Raw genomic sequence first — 18,948 nt, forward strand, 5'->3', positions numbered from 1 at the left:
AGTCCTGAAGCATCAGGTTTTCTAGTCTACAGCACACTGGAAGCATTAGATTAGAATAAGGGATACTTTTACAGGCAGTCATAATGACAACTTTACAAAGGTACACCATAAAATTGGACATCTAGGGAGGGGGTGTAAAAATCTGAAATAAAAAAAAACAGCACTCAGGGACCATTTAATTCAGGGGCAAACAGCCCTTCACACTCTAAGGATATTATTGTATAGTAGTGTTTGGTGTGCATCATAATGACCCTAAGGCAAAAATAAATGGCTACATCATATTCAGTACACTCTGTTTAAGAAGGCAAGGGAGATAGGAAATACATTTTAGAAGTGCACTATTCTGATGTTCTCATGGATCTGTGATCTCATCAATGGCGCACTGTTTCCAGTGGTGCAGATAAAAACTCTTCCATGCCTTCTCAACCTGCAAGACTCTTGACTACGTCCTCCCATATGTTCTATACAGGGGACACACTGAATACGCTGGGGGCCTACCTCTGGAGATCTTGACCCTATGTAGAGGCCAACGAAGTACACAGGCTTTCTGCTGGTTAAGGCTTATTCTTGATACATGAACAGCCTACCTCCTTACCTAGTCACACATGTATTTTTGAGTCTTTTTCACATTATTTCTCCTGTGCAATTCTTCGTTAATAAGATGCTATGCCCTACTCACAATCCACTAAGTCTCCCTCCATTGCCTTTAGGGTGGCCTATGATTTTAATTCTTTAGAAACTGTGATATTCCATGCTTTGCAGCCCTGTGGCATCACCAAATAATTGGTGATTTAAAAAATGGGCCTATGTTTCAGGGATAAACTTGAGGTCATTAAAAGCACTGTACAATTTCCCAAATGCAATCTAGAAAACTCCTTTTCTTAATCAAATATGAACCTAGATCACTGTCAGTCTGGAATGTCTTCCCCAGATATGTTGACGAGGTAAAAGACATTGTCCATCTATCAAACTGGATATGTCGTAGTCTAGACAATCAGCTTTTTTCATTCACTTGGTTTTTTACACTTGGTGTAAATAACTATTCCAATAAGAGGCCAAACTCTTTTTAGTGACTGTAAATCTAATTTAAAAGGCTTTGCAGTATTCCAGGCCCTGAAGTGACTAGTACAATTTCGTTCACAAATACGAGCATCAGGAGAACCTCATGAATTTCAGAGAATTCCTCTTCTATTAGGAATCTATGCTGAACAACTTCAATGGGAGTAGTAAACACCTACAGTAAGCATTCATCTCCCTGTTCTCTACCTTGCTTGGTATTTCTAATTAGATAACTGTTGAATAAAATTATCTCTGTTGTATCTTTCAAATAATTTTGTATTATTTTAATATTTGGGGAAGATATCTTATTGGAGGAGAGAGTTTAAGATTGAATTTAATTAAATGCTTTTTACAGTTAAAAAAAGCAAAAAGCAGAAAAAAAAGGAAATGACCATAAAAAGACATTGTTTACTCTAGAATATTATTTGTTAAATCTTGTCTATTCTCTTTGTATACCTTCTTCAAGGATACTTTCAATAACTGTGTAGACTGTAGACTACAGTCAGACATGTTTTTTTAGATATGAAAAAGTCAGAGGTTATTATTGTCTTGATCACTTTTTTTTTTTAGTAATACAGGATGTCCCGAACATCTCAGTACAGTTTTAAGATTTAATAATGTTTTAAAAGCTTTAAGTTTAAAAACTGCACTGATATTTGGGATACCTTGTAATGCCCAAGATTTTTTATGTCTTTTATATTGTCCTCTCAGCTTGTGAAATGATCTCTCAACATCATTTAAATTGTGTTCCTTTCAGCATGAATCATTTCTGCTTGATCCGTATGAACTATCTTAATTTTATTTAGTGACATTTCTATATCTTTCTATAGTGCACTGGGGACTGTTATGTTAGAGTCTAAAATGTGGTGATTGCACTGTCATGAATAAAAAAAAAACAGTTTGTTGAAAAACAGTTTGTTGTAGCAACCTTCACAGATCTTTTCCTTTTCTGCCTGCTTGTCATATTCCCAATTTTATCTTTAAATGTTCTCAGGATGATTTGGCTTAAGTTGGATGTCGTGCCAAACTTGTTTTTCTATTCATTATTCTTTATTTTTTTTTTAAATGAGATAACACTGCTCATAATCTTCCAATATCAACTTCTGAAATATTTTTTAAATGAGTTTCTCATACAAACTAGTGATGCTCTTGGTTGCCATAACTTTCTTCTTACCAAGGAGACCATGTTTGCTAGCTAAAGAAGTTTCTAATTATTTTTTATTTCCTCAATGTAGTTTGCTGACTTGCATTTCTTAAACTGCCTTGGGAAGTAGAGATAGCCTGTGTCAATGTCTGTTCCCTTATCTACTTCCCCATTTTCAGCCACTTAAACAGGGCAGATTGCTATTAACTCAATTGCAAGCCACATCATTTTATTTTTATTTTTTTCATTTAGCATTGATTTAAATCTCTGTTCTAACTGTTGATGCTCTGATTCTACACATTTGACTTATCCAGAATGTCAAACAATCATTTCCTATCTATTAGCATAACAACAATTTCATTTTGGTGTCATTTTTTTTTTTTAGTGCTTGCTACATTTAGTGCCTCCCAACTATATTCCCAAAGAAATTATTCATGATACATATGTAAGAGGCTTCTGTGTATTTGGCATGCCCTTACTAACTAATTTTTCACTCCTGAACCATGTTTTCCAACATTTTTCTCTTCCCTCCATTATGTCCACTTTTATATTGAAGTAACCAAATATTAAAATTAAAATTGAATTATTTTGGAGGGGCTTATTAAGTTCTCCATAAAATTTCTTTTGCTGTTGTTTAGTTGTTTCATTCATGTATGATTCTTTGTGACTCCATTTGGGGTTTTCTTGGCAAAAATACTAGAATGGTTTGCTAATTCCTTCTTCGGCTTATTTTACAGATGAGGGAAATGAGGCAAACAGGATTAAGTGACTTGTCCAGGGTCATACAGCTAAGTAAGTGTCTAAGGCTGAATTTGAACCCAGGAAGATGAGTCTTCCTGACTCCAGTCCCAGCAATTCTATCCAATGCACCACCTAGCTGCCCCTAGAATTTCATCACTTCTTCATTATCTGTAACAAATGTTGGCATATTAACTGCTATTGGTATTTTTTTTACAAATATTTATGGTTGGTGCCGCAGTATGACATCATAGGATTGTAGGGTCATAAATTTAGAGCTCTAAAGAGCCAAAAATTCCACAAAATAATGATTATTATTGTCTTCCCTGTTGCCATAATAAACCAACTCCTTTATCTTCTTTTCCAAGAGATGTGAACCATTCTTTCATTTAGCTTTGGCTTCCTTTTATTTAATTTGAGTGAATATGTCAATATTGGTATAAATCAATTTCTCCTGTAGTATACTTACTTGTAGGTTGCTGGACAGGGATCTCACATTTAGAACCCCAACAGTTAAACTGTCACTTATTGAGAATCTAAAAACAAGATATGGGGCAAGATACAATGGAAAAAAGACCTTGACTCTGGAGTGAGAGGACCTGGCTTCTGAATCTTCCTCTGACCCTTGCTAGCTAGGTGACCTTGGGCATAACTTGACTGTACCTCGGTTTTCTCATGGCCTCTGAGGGCTTTTCTAGTTCTAGATTTATAATTATCAGTACCTCTACCCAATTTTTACTTCTTTGCCATTGCTACAACAGGAATGGAATGGGGCCAAACAGAACTGAGGGCCATTCTTTTTTCATAAATCGATTGACAAGCATTCATTAAGAGCTTATCATATGGACAAAATGTTCATACTTTCTGCCCAAGAAATTCTACTACTAGGCATATACCCTAAGGAGGTCATTGATAAAAAGAAACTTCCCACATAAAAACTTATAGCAGCATTTTTATGGTAGCAATAAACAGAAAATAAAGAAGATGTCCATCATTTGCAGAGAGGCTAACCAAATTATGGCATGTGAATGTAAGGGAATATTACTGAGCTATAGGCAATGTATGAATGTGATGAATACAGAGAAACATGGAAAGATTTAGATGAACTGATACAGAGTGAAGTAAGCAGAGCCAAAAAAACCCCAATACAGCAATATAAATGAAAAGAACAACCCAAAAATAACTGAAAATGAATATTTTAAAATGACAAAGATGAAGAAGAGCTATGAGAAGATAGAGACAAGAAAACAATACAGCAATATGAATGAAAAAATGACATAAAATAATTGAAAGTGTATGTTGCAAAATTACAAAGATCAAGAAGAGATACCTCCTCTCATTTCTTTGCAGAGATGTGGGGGTGCATATGTTGTCAATTTTTTTTTGATGTATTGATAAGTTTTACTGAATTTTTTCCATCTTCCTCTTTTTTCCCTTATCTTTAAAAAAATCTTTGTTCTATAGTATGGCTCTCTGGGAAAGGGAATAAAAGGGAAATGTGTAAAAGCAAAAGATATCAATAAAATTTATGTTTTTTAAAGTTTGCTATATGCAAGGTACCCTGCTAGGCACTGGGGATACAAAGACAAGATGAAAGAAAGAAAGAAAGAAAGAAAGAAAGAAAGAAAGAAAGAAAGAAAGAAAGAAAGAAAGAAAGAAAGAAAGAAAGAAAGAAAGAAAGAAAGAAAGAAAGAAAGAAAGAAAGAAAGAAAGAAAGAAAGAAAGAAAGAAAGAAAGAAAGAAAGAAAGAAAGAAAGAAAGAAAGAAATGGAAGGAAGGAAAAAACAGAATCTGTTCTCTGTTCTCCAGGAACTTATATTCTACTTGGGAGGGACATGTACCCAGATAAATAAATACAAAATAAACATGATATAAGTTTTTATTGGATGGGTGGATTGTTCATAACTCAGCTAAAGCCTCTTATATATAGTGGCATTTGAGTTGAGCAGTGAGAGAACCTAGAACTTTCTAAAGGTAGAGGTAAAAAGAAAACACATTTCAGGTATGGAGGACAGCCTATGTAAAGACATAAAGAGAGGTTCAGGTGATGGGATGGTTTGGGAAAAAACAGGTAAAAATATAAATAAGTATAAAACATATGAAAAATAAATGCATGGTAATTTAGAGGGAGTAACATCAATGTGGGGGGCAATCAAAAGGGCTTCACACAGGAGAAGGTGGTTGAAATGAACTTTGAAGAATGCTAGGGAAAGGAGGAATTGGTGAAATGAAAATGCTTATCAGGCATGAGGAATCAGCATGTGCAAAGGTTCAGAGATGGAGTTTCACGTACAGAAAACAGCAGGTAAAGCAGTTTGTCTGGAACATGGAAAATGTAAAGGGAAGCCTGGAAAAGTAAGCAGGAGTCAGACTGAGGAGGTGGAGTTGCATCCATCATCGCAGCGGCTGACCCAATGATGATAAAGTTCTCCATCCGTAGCGAGGCTGGTCCACAGAAAACAGACACAGACCATACTCAAGGTCTTTCTAACTTGGTAAGCTCTGCCACAATTCGTAAAGCACGGAGCATGAGTTACGGGAAAATGCTCCCTGGTGGATGAACTAGGTTGGTTGTCTGAGGCTTTCAGGTAGCAGACAATTGGAGGGGGAAGGGCTTCTTGGAAGAGGAGATACAGACTGTTTCCCTCCACCTCCAGAGCTCTTCAGACAGGACAGAAGAACTGTGTGGGCCCCTTTCTCTTGAGGTTATTGAGTAGGCTTTGGAAGGCCCCAGGGAGCTGTGCTCAAAATTCATTTTTACGGTAAAACCAACCACCTGATTATAATACTGCGTCTCCAAGAGGTCAGAAAGACTCCCCTCTTAGAACTTTCTGAAAACTTAGAGTCAACTATATACCATGATAAACATCAGAATAGGACTTTGAGAAAAAAGGCAAAGGCTAGATTGGTTTAAAAAAAGTTTTGGGGAGGCTGGGTCTTTTGGGACATGGGGGCCAGGTGAGGGAGGGGAAAGGCTGATTTAAAAGGGAGGGAGGGATAGAATGTGGAATTCAAAACCTTAAAAAAAACCAAATGTAAAAATTGTTTTAACATGTAATTAGGGAAAAATTTTTTGAAAAATGTTACAACTTAAAAAATAGGCACAACTGAAATCAGAGAAAACCTCTTCTCATTTCATTTGTTGCCTTCCTATGGAAGGAAAAAAACCCCAAAACAAAGTGAGGCATCTTAGCAAATAATTAAACAGCTTAATTGTGGATCAGGCAATTGCGCTTTAACGACTAACTCTGGAATAATGTTCAATGACAATGCTTATCTTTAATTAGTGCAGTTATAGAGAATTCATCCAGGATCTTTTATTCTTAATGCCCTCTCTATGGTAATCAGCATATAGGACAGTCTCTCACCTCCCCATAAGGTGATCTAACTTTCAAGACAGATATTTGGTTGGGGGGGCGGGACGATGGGAAGAAACATTTTTCTCCAATAGAGTTATTTTTAGTGATCAAGACACTTATTAATAAACCTAGCTATAAGGAGAGTGGTTTAACTCCAGTTCTACAACTTGGTTATGGGGAATCAATCTACTAATATGGGGGCCACATAGCCAGCTCCACAGAGGTCAGATACCTGGATCCTCAATGGCGAGATTCTTCATAAACCACTGCACGATGTCGGTACCTGTAACGACAAAGCATTCCCATCTTAGGACTTCAAGATATTTTAACATTTGGGAAGTTTTTAGAGTTCTTGATAGTGAAGAAATATTCTATATGAGAGACTCAGATCAAGGTCCTGCGGTCAAGTGCTCTGTTGGAGAATTAGAGCCTTTCACAGCCAAAGAAAAGTTTTTATTCTGTTTGCATGCTTTTAAGCCACTCCAGTTGTTCTCCAGATACTGTCCAGCTCTGGTGCCCAGTGCAATGACCATCTACCCCCTACAGCATACCCCCTAGATCAAGGGTTCTTAACTGGGGCCCATTAATTTCAATTTTTTAAATTTTATTTTTAATTTGTGGAATAAAACAAGCATTTGTAAAAATATCTTTTTGATAATATATTTCAATATATTTAGTTTCTTTTGTAATCCTATGTAGTTTATTTTAAGCATTTAAAAATGTCATTCTAAGAGGGATCTATTGTCTCCACCAGACTGACAAAGAAAAGTTAAGAACTTCTGCCTTAGATAAAACCTATGTGACTCCTGGGTGTGCCCAAACTTGGGATGACACATATGGTGCTTTATGTGATTTACATACATTATTTCAGCTGTGCCTCAAGACACAAAATCACCCCTTGTAAGGTAGGTGATATTGTTATTCCCATTTTGCAGATGGGAACATGAGGTTCAGAAAGTTTAAGTGACTTCCCCAGGGTTACACAACTTATTATGATCTAGGGTGGGATTTGAACCTTGAATCCAGCATTCTATTGACTTGTTTACTGGGCAAAATTTCATGATGAGAAGTCATGAGGCATATTCCAGAAAACCAGCCCACAGATGTTCTCTCCTACTGCTGAAAAAAAGTATAAAAAGCATATCACGCCTAGGAAAATGTCTCATTTCCCCCTGGTGTTGTGGGCCCTTCTCCTTTGTCCACTTGGAAGCCCTCACTGAAACCAAAGGATGGACTTTTAAAAAGATGAGTCTGGCAGAAAGAAATGAAATGATTGGACTGAATCTAATCTGCGAGAAGTAACTTTTCCGGGCAATTGATTTTTCCTTCTAGCATGGACCTGTGGACCTGCTATTTGTCAATAGTATACCCAGTGGGTAACAAGTATGTTTTGTGCTTTCCCAAGAGGGAAGGAACAGTCGAGGCCTTCTCTCCTTTTGACAGTCATTTTAATCTTCCCTTGATCCTTAAATAAAATTCAGGAGATCCCCTCCATCCATCCTCAATCACAGGTCTGACCACATTAGTCCCTTGCTCAAGAAGGTTCAGAGGTGGACTCTCCATCACCTCTTCACAATCTAGCTCCAACCTAGCTTTCCAGGCTGATTACACATTACTTCTCCTCAAATACTCTATCTGCCAGTCCCACTGGCCTAGTTGCTGTTCCCTGGGGAACGACTTTCCATCTCCAATCTTCTGTGCAGCTTACAAACAGGACACTCTTTCCTTACTGTCATCTCTAGGAATTTTCACCTCCTGGAAATTTCAAGGCCCAACCACTTCCTAAAAGGGGTCTTAGCCAATTCCCCCAGTTGCTCTCCCATCAAAAAATTATAACATTTTTACTTACCTATGTACTTATTTCTCCCATTAGAATATAAGTTCCCTGAGGGCAGTGTCCTTTTCCTTTTCCTTTTCTTTTATATTTTATAGCCTGGTACTGTGCCTGACACACAGTAGACTCTTTTTTACCCCTTAATAATGAACTGATTTTTTTTAACATTTGATTTATTTTTAACTTATGGAATAAAATAAGCATTTATATAACATAATATAATAAAAAAGACAATTGTACACAAAATTGCAAATCAATTATGTACAACTTGCTATTCCTTTTAAATATATAGTAGACTTAATAAATGCTTGTTGAATATGATAGAATCAGGCCTAGTCAAATCAATACGGTTTAGTTAGCACCTACTCTAGGTCAGGGACTATGCTAAGCATTTTTTTACTGTTTAGTCATTTTATTCACGTTTGACTCTTTGTGACCCTATGTGGAGGTTTTTGGCAAAGATGTGGGAGTGGTTTCCCATTTCCTTCTCCAGCTCATTTTACAGATGAGGACACTGAGGCAAACAGGGTTAAATGACTTGCCTAGGGTCACACAGCTAGGAAGTGTCTGAGGCCAGATTTGAACTCAGGAAGATGAGTCTTCCTGACTTCAGGCCCAGCACTCTATCCACTGAGCCACCTCGATGCCCCATGCTAAGCACATGGGATGCTTCTTACTGCTTTTGTTATTTATTCTTCCTTCTAGAAGAGGACCAATCGCCAGAGTGATGTCTTGACTTACAAAGAAGGGCAAAAACCAATTCTCAAGGAGCTCCCCATTTACTGGGGGAGACAACATGTAATCACCGCCTAATTTTGAATATCCTCCTTCTGAAATTCTTTCCTCACCCATGTTGCATGACAGTATTTCTAAACTACACATCTGAAGCCATGTCTCCATGTTTATTCTCCTCTGTGGAGTTTCTATGCCTACTTCCTCAAACCATACAAGTTCAACTGTTGTTCCAAGAAACAAAGGAAAAAAGGCAGAAAATAAAGTGAAATTTTTCATCCTGAGACCAGAGGAGGGAAGTCTAACCTGTTTATTTCAGAAAAAAAAGAAAAATAGTTCCTTCTTCGGTGTTGCCTAGGAACTGGAAGGTTTACAACAGGGCTCCAGCTTTCCCCAGGGCAAGAGGATTATCTTTCTGCTGAGTTCGCTGAACCATTATTTATCACCTGCCAAGATTGATTACTCACCCCGGGACAATGACAGGCCTTCCTTTCCCCTGTTAATTACTATCATCATTAATATCCATGTCACTAATTAGTATTCATTCACATTGAAAATTCCTTCCCTGCTCTCCTATCAGCACTCCCCTAGGCCCCCCCCCCGAACCCAACTTCACGTTTTAATACTATCTTCTACTTTTTAATCACCACCCCGCCCACTCTTCCTCACACACTTGTTGCCTTTCCTCTAATCTCCTCTCAAATGGTCCCAGGGCTTCTGCATAAGCTACACAAAAAGAATTACTATTAGGATATTCATCCAGGAAACCTTTCCCTTCTTCCTATTTCTCCCAATATCTGCCTTCTCCTTCCTGATGTTGCCACATTCTGCGAGGGAGGCAGAGCTCTCTCATCTAGAGACTCTGATGACTTGAGCCCAGATGGCCTTAAGGTTATCCCTTTGCTTGGACTCTGGTAAATTGAGATTAGCCACTAATTTACTTTGGGGTTCTCATATCTGTGCATTCAGATTTAATCGAACTAACTCATTTGGAGGAGACCAACAGGAGAAACTTAGAGTTAAAAAGAAAAACACCCTGGAAAACACTGAACCAATCTAATTTTCAATTCAGTAAACATCTACTCTGTGTCAGGCATTGTGCTAAGTACTGAAGATACAAAAAGAAGCTAAAGACAGTTCTTGCCATCTGGGAGCGACAACATGCAAATAAATACATACAAAGCAAGCTACATATACGGGATAAATTGGAAATAATTAACAGAAGGAAGGCACTGGAATTAAGATGAGTAGAGGAAGGCTTTTTCTATGAGGTGAGATTTTAGTTAGGACTCAAGGGAAGCCAGGGAGGTTAGTAGTTGAAGTGGAAGAGGGAGAGTATTCCAGGCATAAGGGAAAGACAGAGGGAATGCCTGGAGCTGAGAGATGTGAGCCAGGAGGCCAGTATCACTGGATCCAAGAGTATGTGTGTCTGTGTGGGGTGGGGTAAGGTGTAAGAAATCTGGAAACACAGGAAGGGGCTAGGTTATGAAGGGCTTTGAGCGCCAAACAGAGCACTTTGTATTTGCATGTAGAGGCAAGAAGAAGCTGCTAGAGTTTATTGAGTAGGAGGGTGACTTGAAGCACAGAACTATTTGGTGATTGTTGGGCAAACGGCTCTCGTCCATAGAGATGAAAAGTTAGGAAATATGCAGCATCATCACCATAAGTGAGTAGGAAGTCTCCCTGAAGAGACCCAGTCCTGAATCAAGAGAAAGAGAGCCTATGCCTTTCTGCTCTGCCACTTGCTACCCGGGGGGGGGTGAAAACAAATAAACCTCAGAATCCAACTAAAGGATCTGAACTGGATGCGCTCCTGTTACTCCTACACTATAAGAGTTCAAGGCTTCAACTGAGCCTTAAACAGTAAGGAGAAGAGACTACGGCTGAGAATGAATCATCTAGTTTAGAAATGATGCCCAGTACCAGAGTAGAGCTACCCAGCCTGGCAGCAGGCTCAACTACTTAGGGGTAGAAGAAAAGTGGAAGGAAGGGTTAGCACTAAGGAAATGCAGAGGAGACTACCAAAGGTATTTTTCCCCCACTTGATTTTGGAACATCAAGATTTGGTATTCCTTTTCTGGAGACCTTACCCCCAAACCCAATGGGAAAAAATGATGCTGGAGTCAGAGGACATGAGTGTCAAATGTTGTGGGAATCTGGGTGCAATCTGGGACAGACATTACAATTATTTATTGTAGCATTTGTGTATTTCTTAACCATTTAACATGTATAAAGCTATGCTACCATTTTTCTTAGGTTCCTGTTTTTTTAATATGGTTTTCATTGCATAAGACAGATTTTTTAAAAAAAAAATTTCAGGATACTGTACATCACCCCTTAAAAACATTTATTTTGGTCCTCAAAAAATTCTCAAAATAGTACGTTCTTTCTTCAGGACGTTATCTGCTGTTTGTGCTCCATATAGCAAAGACTACTCCAGAATTTTTAGCATATGTGGGGAAAAGTATGGAATACTAGGATTGTTCCAAGGAGCAGCGTATTAGTAGTCTGATGTGTCCAAGGGTTTCTTCAAATCACATAGAAGATTTAACCCTCTAGGGACTTTGCTCAAATGTTACATACTTCTAAAAATTGGCTTTTAGGTAAAGGAGAGCATACCAAAGCAGAAGGGTAGAATAAAATTCTTCCTGGTGAATTCTGGATGACAAAAATTGGGCCCAGAAGATATGTCCCACTGTGGTATTAATTAATTAATTAACACCAGTGTGGTATTAATTAGCTGCCTGCTATGTCCGTTATGAATATACCTGTCTTCAGGGTCAATGTTTATGGTTTTGTTGTTTTTGTTCAGTTGTATCCAACTCTTCATGACCTCATTTGAGGTTTTCTTGGGAAAGGTACTGGAATGGTTTGCCTTTTCCTTCTCTAACTCATTTTATATATGAGGAAACTAAGGCAAACAAGGTTAAGTGACTAGTCCAGGGTCACACAGCTAGGAAGTATCTGTAGCCAGATTTGAACTCAGGTCTTTCTGACTCCATGCCAGGCACTCTATCCACTGCATCACCTAGCTGCCCCTGGATGCTTGTGGATTGATAGGTAGCATTTCCAGGCATATTACTGGAAAAGGAGTATGAGGGTGTAGATACAGTGGATATAGTTCTTTGGGTGTCCAAATGCGTTTCTTTCATTTATCTCAAAGAATAGGATGGAATCTATGGAACCAAATTACACAGGTTCTTTTCTGCTGGCCAGGAGCCTGAGCCTTTTAAGATACTGTTCTCATCAATTCTTTCTACTTGGAAATTAACTGAGATTTTAAAAAAGAAAGCTTTAGACTGAAATAGGGAGGATTTGTAAACAATTCTGTTGTTGCTTGCTTTTAAAATTCCTCATTCCATGTGGAAAGAAAGGGGATTTAAAAAAAATTAGGTACCAAGTTAAAGCCCTCTTTCTTTTCTTATCCCTGAGAATGGCAAAGGACAAAAGGAAAAGTCACTCTAGCTTGAAGTGCCTTGGGAAGATTTGTAAACTCCCTCCCCTCAGAGCTTGGAATAGACTTCTCTGTGTCCTGAGTCTAATTTCCCTGCTCTCTAATTCAATTGCCAGATTGCAGCATGGAAAAGCTATTTAACTTAGCTCGATCCATGTGGTGTTTCTTCCTTTCTAAAAGGAAGACCCACTAAATGACAAGGTTTTGAACTGGTCGGAAGGATTAAAGCCCAAAACACCTAACGTCATTTTGCTCTCACACGCAGAGACGAGTAACGTTACTGCCAATGTACCCAAAGCAGAGTGGGCTGGCAAAGTCTCTCAAGGGAGCCATTTGTGGGCCAAGCTAATCACCTTGATCTTCTCCATCAGCGTGTGTCAACTGCGCCACTCAGTGCCATTCAGCTTACACAACAGGAAGACAATCAGCCTCTGAAAATAACACCAGGCTCCCCCTGCACCCCACACACACATCCAGTTTCAACCATACACCCTCCCTCCCTCCCACTTCCCTGTAATTTAAAGCTTCCCAGTGCATTACAAAAAATAATAGGGGGCAGGAGACCAGGCGAGGTTATTACTAACTCATAAATCAAGTGGGAGGCTTTTAGGGGTGGTGGCAAGGTATTTGAGATGGGCTCTCTTGGTTTGTTATCTCACCAAAGCCCCCACCATTGATTCATAACCTCATAATCCTTCCGTGTCTGCATCCTAAGTCTTACATCTAATTGTCAGCAGCTGAGTACATGATTTGCACAAGGGATGCTAGATGGCGGCAGATGAGGGGGTGGAGGAGAGAGTTTTGTCAATCAAAAATGTCCAGGAGGAGGCCTAAGGCCTGAGGGATTTAATTAAACAATCAGCTAATTGAAGGAAAGATGAAGTATTGTTTCATTGATTAAGCTTCAGTACTGGAAAAAGAGGATCCCAAACTGAGTTTACTATAACAAAAATGCTATGGGGGAAGGTATGATATCATTTATTACCATCTAAAGCTTAAAACAACAACAAATATATGTACACCCAATGCTCTGGGGAAAGGAAAAAATCCAGCACTATGCACTCAATATAAAAGGAAGATGAAGGATTAGGCATGTTTTAGTGATTGTTAAGAGTTCAGTAAAGGAAGAAAGGAAAAAAAAGGGGAAAGGAAGAGTGGGTGGCAGAAGAGAATATTTTTTATTACCTCATGTTTGTCTCATTTGTAACAATCTGATTCTTAAACGTGGCTGAGGAGCATTTTATGTTTAAATTGATTTGGAGGCCGACCCCTTCTTGAGCAGGACAGAATAAGAGAGAAGTTCTCCATTATGATGTAAAAGGGTGCCCCGCGTAGTCACAGACCAGCAATCTGATAATGCTAATAACATTATTAGGGTAATAGGACAGATAACACATTCTTGGCTGGGTCATACGGTTTGATTAGAGGCTTGCAAACTATTTCTGGGATAAGAAGGGCCAACTGTGACCAGAATCTGAAGTAGATTAGCAGAAGACATGGGAGAGAGTGATGAGTACATAGCTAGGTAAATCTGAGTTTTCCATTCAAAATACCTCAATCACACCAGACTTTCAAAAACACTTAATAGTAAAAAGCAATGTTGAACTTCCACTAGTATGGTTATTTTCTTATAGGGGCTGCCTCTAGGGCCCTTCTCTTCCAAATGACCCCTATGCCTTGAATCTCTCCTCTGTGAAATGCAGCTATCACTTAACTGGCAGATCAAACTACAGATTTTAGAATTGGGACCCTAAATATGATGTACTTCAACATCTTCATTTTACAAATAAAGAAACTAGGCCCAGATAGGGGAATGACTTGTCCAAAGTCATAGAGCTAGAAAGTAGCAGACAGGAGATTGCAAATCCAGACTGTTGAATTCCAAATCCAGTAACCTTTTCACTAAATCCACTTCTTTGCTCAAAACTCTTCAATTCCTCCTTCCATTGTCTACTGATCAAAAGACAAGCTCATGTGAGGCTTTTGAGGGCTTCCACTTCACCTTGGTGACCTACATCTCATATTTTTGTTGTTTAGTCATGACCCCATTAGGGGTTTTCATGGCAAAGATACTGGAGTGATTTCTTCTGACAGCTCATTTAACAGATGAGGAAACTGAGGCATGCAGGGTTAAGTGACTTGTCCAGAGTTATACAACTAGCAAGTATCTAAGGCCAGATTTGAACTCAGGAAGATTCATCTTCCTGATTCCAAGCCCAGTGCCCCACCCACTACGCCACCTTAGCTGCCAATATATCACATACACCCCACCATCTACTCTATGCTCCAATCAAACTAGGTGACTTGAATTTCATGAAGTCACCCATTTTGATTCCTTTGCTCATTCGAGTCTCCTTTGGATCATCTCTGCTTGTTGAAGCCTGTCCTTTAAGTCTCCATGAAATCTGCACTGAGGATCCCAGTTGGAAATGATCTTTTACTTCTGCGTTAGTTAAACAATTCATACCTTTCCATATGCACTCATGTTTCATTACAGATGGTGATTGTGGATGAGTCTCATTCCCCCTTTAGAATAAAAGCTTTGTGAAAGTAAGTGTGTTGAACAGAAAGAAGTGGAACTTAATGGCTCTTTACTTCTGTCACCAGGCAGTAGTTACTTAACTTAAATCTGTCTTATTTGCTGTAGAGGGTGGGTATGGGGATCAAATTAGATCAAGCATATAAAAGTAACCTGTAATCTTTTAAAGTGTTATATCAAAAAATCTTTGAGAAAGTTGGAAAGCAGTTTGGCAGAAATTGGGCATAAACCACTATCTTAAACCATGCACCAAGATAATGTAAAATGGATACCTGACCTAAATATAAAAGGAGACATCACCAGAAAATTAGAATATGGAACATATTACCTATCAGACTCAAGAATAGGAGAAAAATTATGAATAAACAAGAGATAGCATTGTGAGGTATAAAATGGATAATTAAATTAAAAAGTTCTTGTCAGGAAAACCAATGTAGCCAAGAATAGAAGGAAAGCAGACAGTTGGGAGAAAATTTTTTGTAGTCTCTTAGATAAAGGGCTCATTTCTCAAATATATACAGAACTTTGTCAAATTTTTAAGGACATGAGTCATTTCCCAATTGATAAATGGTCAAAGGATATGAACAGGCAGTTTTTCAATGAAGAAATAAAAACTATATATAGTCATACAAAAATACTCTAAATCATTATTGATGAGAGAAATGCAAATTAATTCAACTTTAAGATATCATCTTACACCTATCAAATTGGTTAAAATGATAGATGTCCTTCAATTGGGGAATGGCTAAACAAGTTGTGGTATGATTATGATGGAATACTACTGTGTTATAAGAAATGATAAGCTGGTTGATTTTAGAAAAAAAACATGGAAAGACTTAGACTTATGAAGGAAGATGTTATCTGTCTCCAAAGAAAGAACTCATAATTAGAAGTACATACAATATGGTTTTACATATATATGTGTGTGTGTGTGTGTGTGTGTGTGTGTGTATTCACATATGTGTATATATAGGTTTATACACACACACACATATGTTAAATTGTAGCCTTCTCTAGAGTGGGGTATGGAGGGAAGGAGAAAAAAATTAAAAGTGCACAGCAGAGAACAAAACAAAACTTAGAAAGAAGCACAGAAAAGAATCCTCTCTTTGTGTTCTGCTATGTACATGGAAATGTTAAAAAAAATTTAATATAATAAAATAAAACTAAGTGACAAAAAATTAAGTATTCTACCAACATGAAGGGGCAGCTAGGTGGCACAGTGGATAGAGTGCCAGACCTGCAGTCAGGAAGACCTGAGTTCAAATCTGATCTCAAACACTTACTAGCTGTGTGACCCTGGACAAGTCCTTCATCCTGTTTGCCTTAGTTTCCTCATCTGTAAAATGAGAATATTGGACTAGATAATTTTTCTTTTTTAAAATTTTTTATCTCTTTTGCTTTAATATCACACTAGTTTCTGAATATATCCCTCTCATTTCTTACCCATCAAACGATCCCTATTACAACAAAGATTAGAAAAAAAAGGGATAAAAAGCCTTTTCGCAAAACCTATCAACACATCAAATATATATGTATGTATGTATAATGTTCCATGCTAAAAGTCCACTGCCTCTGTAAGGAAGGGAAGAATTTACATTTTCTTAACTATTCTCCAGGCCCACACTTAGTCTTCATAAATATGACACAGTAAATTTCAGGGTTTTTTTCTTTTTGTTGTTGTTATCATTCTGAACATTGTTTCCCCAGTTCTCCTTACTTTGTATCAGTTAATATGGGTCTTCCGATGATTCTCTGAATTCTTCATATTTGCCACTTTTTACAGTACAGTAAAATACTATTACACTCTTTTTTCATAGTTTGTTTAGCCATTTCCCAATCAATATGCAACTATTTTGTTTACAATTCTTTGCTATCACTAATAGCGCTACTATGAATATTTTGTTAAATCTAGGACTTTCTACTGTAGCGATAGTGGGGTGGAATGGTTATAAAGGCAGTCAGTACACCCCTATTTTCCCCATTCCCTTCCCCACCCTATTAGAGATTCATAACCTAGATGAGTTTTCTAGTATAGATGCTCCTTCTTTGCACTGGGAAATTGTATCAAGGGGTCTGTAATTTGTGATTTTTTTTAGCTCCATGCCCCCAGCTAGAGATAGTGCTGGGGTAAAACATTTCAGTGTTAGATCTTTCTCTCTCTCTCTCTCTCCCTCTCCCTTCTTTCTGTCTCTGTTTCTATATGTCTCTCTATTTGCTTCTCCCTCCTTCCTGATTCCCCTTCCCTCTCCCCTTCTCTCTTTTTTCCTTTTCTCCTTCTCTCTCTCCCCATCCCCACCCCTGCCTCCTCCCAAATGTATTTCCAGTGATTAGACCAACTTTAGTCAGTGCCTGTTGTTAAAATGTTTATGAAATGTTGTCTACCCTTGCTTTCTCCACTTCTCTCACTTACTTCTTACTCTCACTCAATAGAGGCCACTGGGTCTGGAGTCAAGAAGACCTGAGTTCAAATCCAGTCATACTCATTCACTCGCACTTGCTTCCTGTATGACCCTAGGCAAGTCACTTAACTTCTGCCTGCCTCAGTTTCCTCAAGTGAAAAGGGGAATGATAAAAGCACCTTCCTCTTAGGGTTATTGTGAGGATCAAATATGGTAAAAGTGCTATATAAAAGGTTCTATATAAATGCTGATTCCCTTCCCTCCGCACACCCCCCTGCCCTTCACTTTTTAAGCCCTTGCAGTCTGACTTCTGACATAATCGCTCAACTAAAATTGCTCTCTCCAAGATTACCAATGATCTCTTAACTGCCAAATTCAATTGCCTTTTCTCCAGTCTCATCCTTGACTTCTGTGAAGCATCTGACACTCTAGACCATCATGTCCTCTTCATTTTCATGACGCTCCTGTTTCTTAGTTCTCTTTCTTCCCAACTGACGATTCTTTCTCAGCTTCCGTTGCTGGATCATCATGCCTGTCCACCTCCTAATTGTAGGTGCACTCCAGACTTTGTACTATGCTGCCTTTTCTTCTTTCTCTACAATTTTGGTGCTCTCATCAGCTTCCATGGGTTCAATTATTATATCTCTGCAGAGAATTCCTGGATTTATATGTCTAACCCTGGTCTTTCTGCTGAACTCCAATCTTGCATCAATACACTTATGGATATTTCTAGATTGATGACCAATGGGCATCTCTAATTCAACATGTTCAAACATAACTTATCTTTCCCTTCAAACTTGCTCTCCTTCACAACTTCCCTATTTCCATTGAGGTTATCACCAATCTGGAAGTCATCCAGTTTCACATCATTGGTGCTATTCTTGACTCCTCACTTTCCCTCAATTAGTTGTCAGGTGTTATTGATTCTATCTCCATGGAATCTCTCACATCTGTCCCTTTCTCTCCACTCACACAGTTATCATCCTAGTTGAAGACCTCATCACCTTTCATCTGGAATATACCAACTGCCTCCTAATTTGTCATCCTGCTTTTGATCTCCCCTTTTTCCAATCAAATATAGCTGACAAAGCAATATGTTTTATTTTCCATTTTTTAAAATTTTTTTATTTTTAGGCAATTGGGGTTAAGTGACTTGCCCAGGGTCACACAGCTAGTACATGTCAAGTGTTTGGTCTGAGGCTGGATTTGAACTCATGTCCTCCTGACTTCAGGGCCAGTGCTCTACTCACTGCGCCACCAAGCTGCCCCTATTTTATTTTATTTTTTATTCCGAACTTAACAGACATGAAATAAAATGAGCACTTTCAAATGCACTGTGGGACAGGAGAGGACTGTATGAAATCACAATCTCTCTTATGTACAGCTTACTTTTATTAGGTATATAATAAATCCAGCATGTTCATATAACTTTCAAAGCTGTCTTGCTTGTCTGTGTTTTTTCTGGCCTTCCTTCTGTTCTCTTCTCATTTCAGGAGGGTGAACTCTATTTCCAACTCTCTTTCCTCCTAAATTCCCAATTAAAAGATGAAAAAAAACCCCTCATACTGTATAGATCTTTTAAAAAATCCTTCAATAGCCATGTCCAGAAATGCATGTTTCATTTGTATACATCACTTTTCTATCAGGTTGTGGACATGCTTCATTATCAGTCCTCTGGAAGCATGGC

The 18,948-nt window shown here is 38.3% G+C and overlaps 1 protein-coding gene across 1 annotated transcript in view; it reads right to left on the reverse strand.

Moving 5' to 3' along the window:
- RGS6 (regulator of G protein signaling 6) overlaps nucleotides 1–18,948 on the reverse strand; it is a 647,960-nt gene that overhangs the window by 139,386 nt on the left and 489,626 nt on the right. The window contains 1 exon segment of the mRNA XM_020986371.2: nucleotides 6,533–6,583. Within this exon segment, the coding sequence (XP_020842030.2) occupies nucleotides 6,533–6,583 (51 nt within the window).

This window comes from Phascolarctos cinereus, unplaced genomic scaffold (assembly GCF_003287225.1).
Source record: "Phascolarctos cinereus isolate Bilbo 61053 unplaced genomic scaffold, phaCin_HiC Scaffold_3;HRSCAF=262, whole genome shotgun sequence".
NCBI lineage: Eukaryota > Metazoa > Chordata > Mammalia > Diprotodontia > Phascolarctidae > Phascolarctos > Phascolarctos cinereus.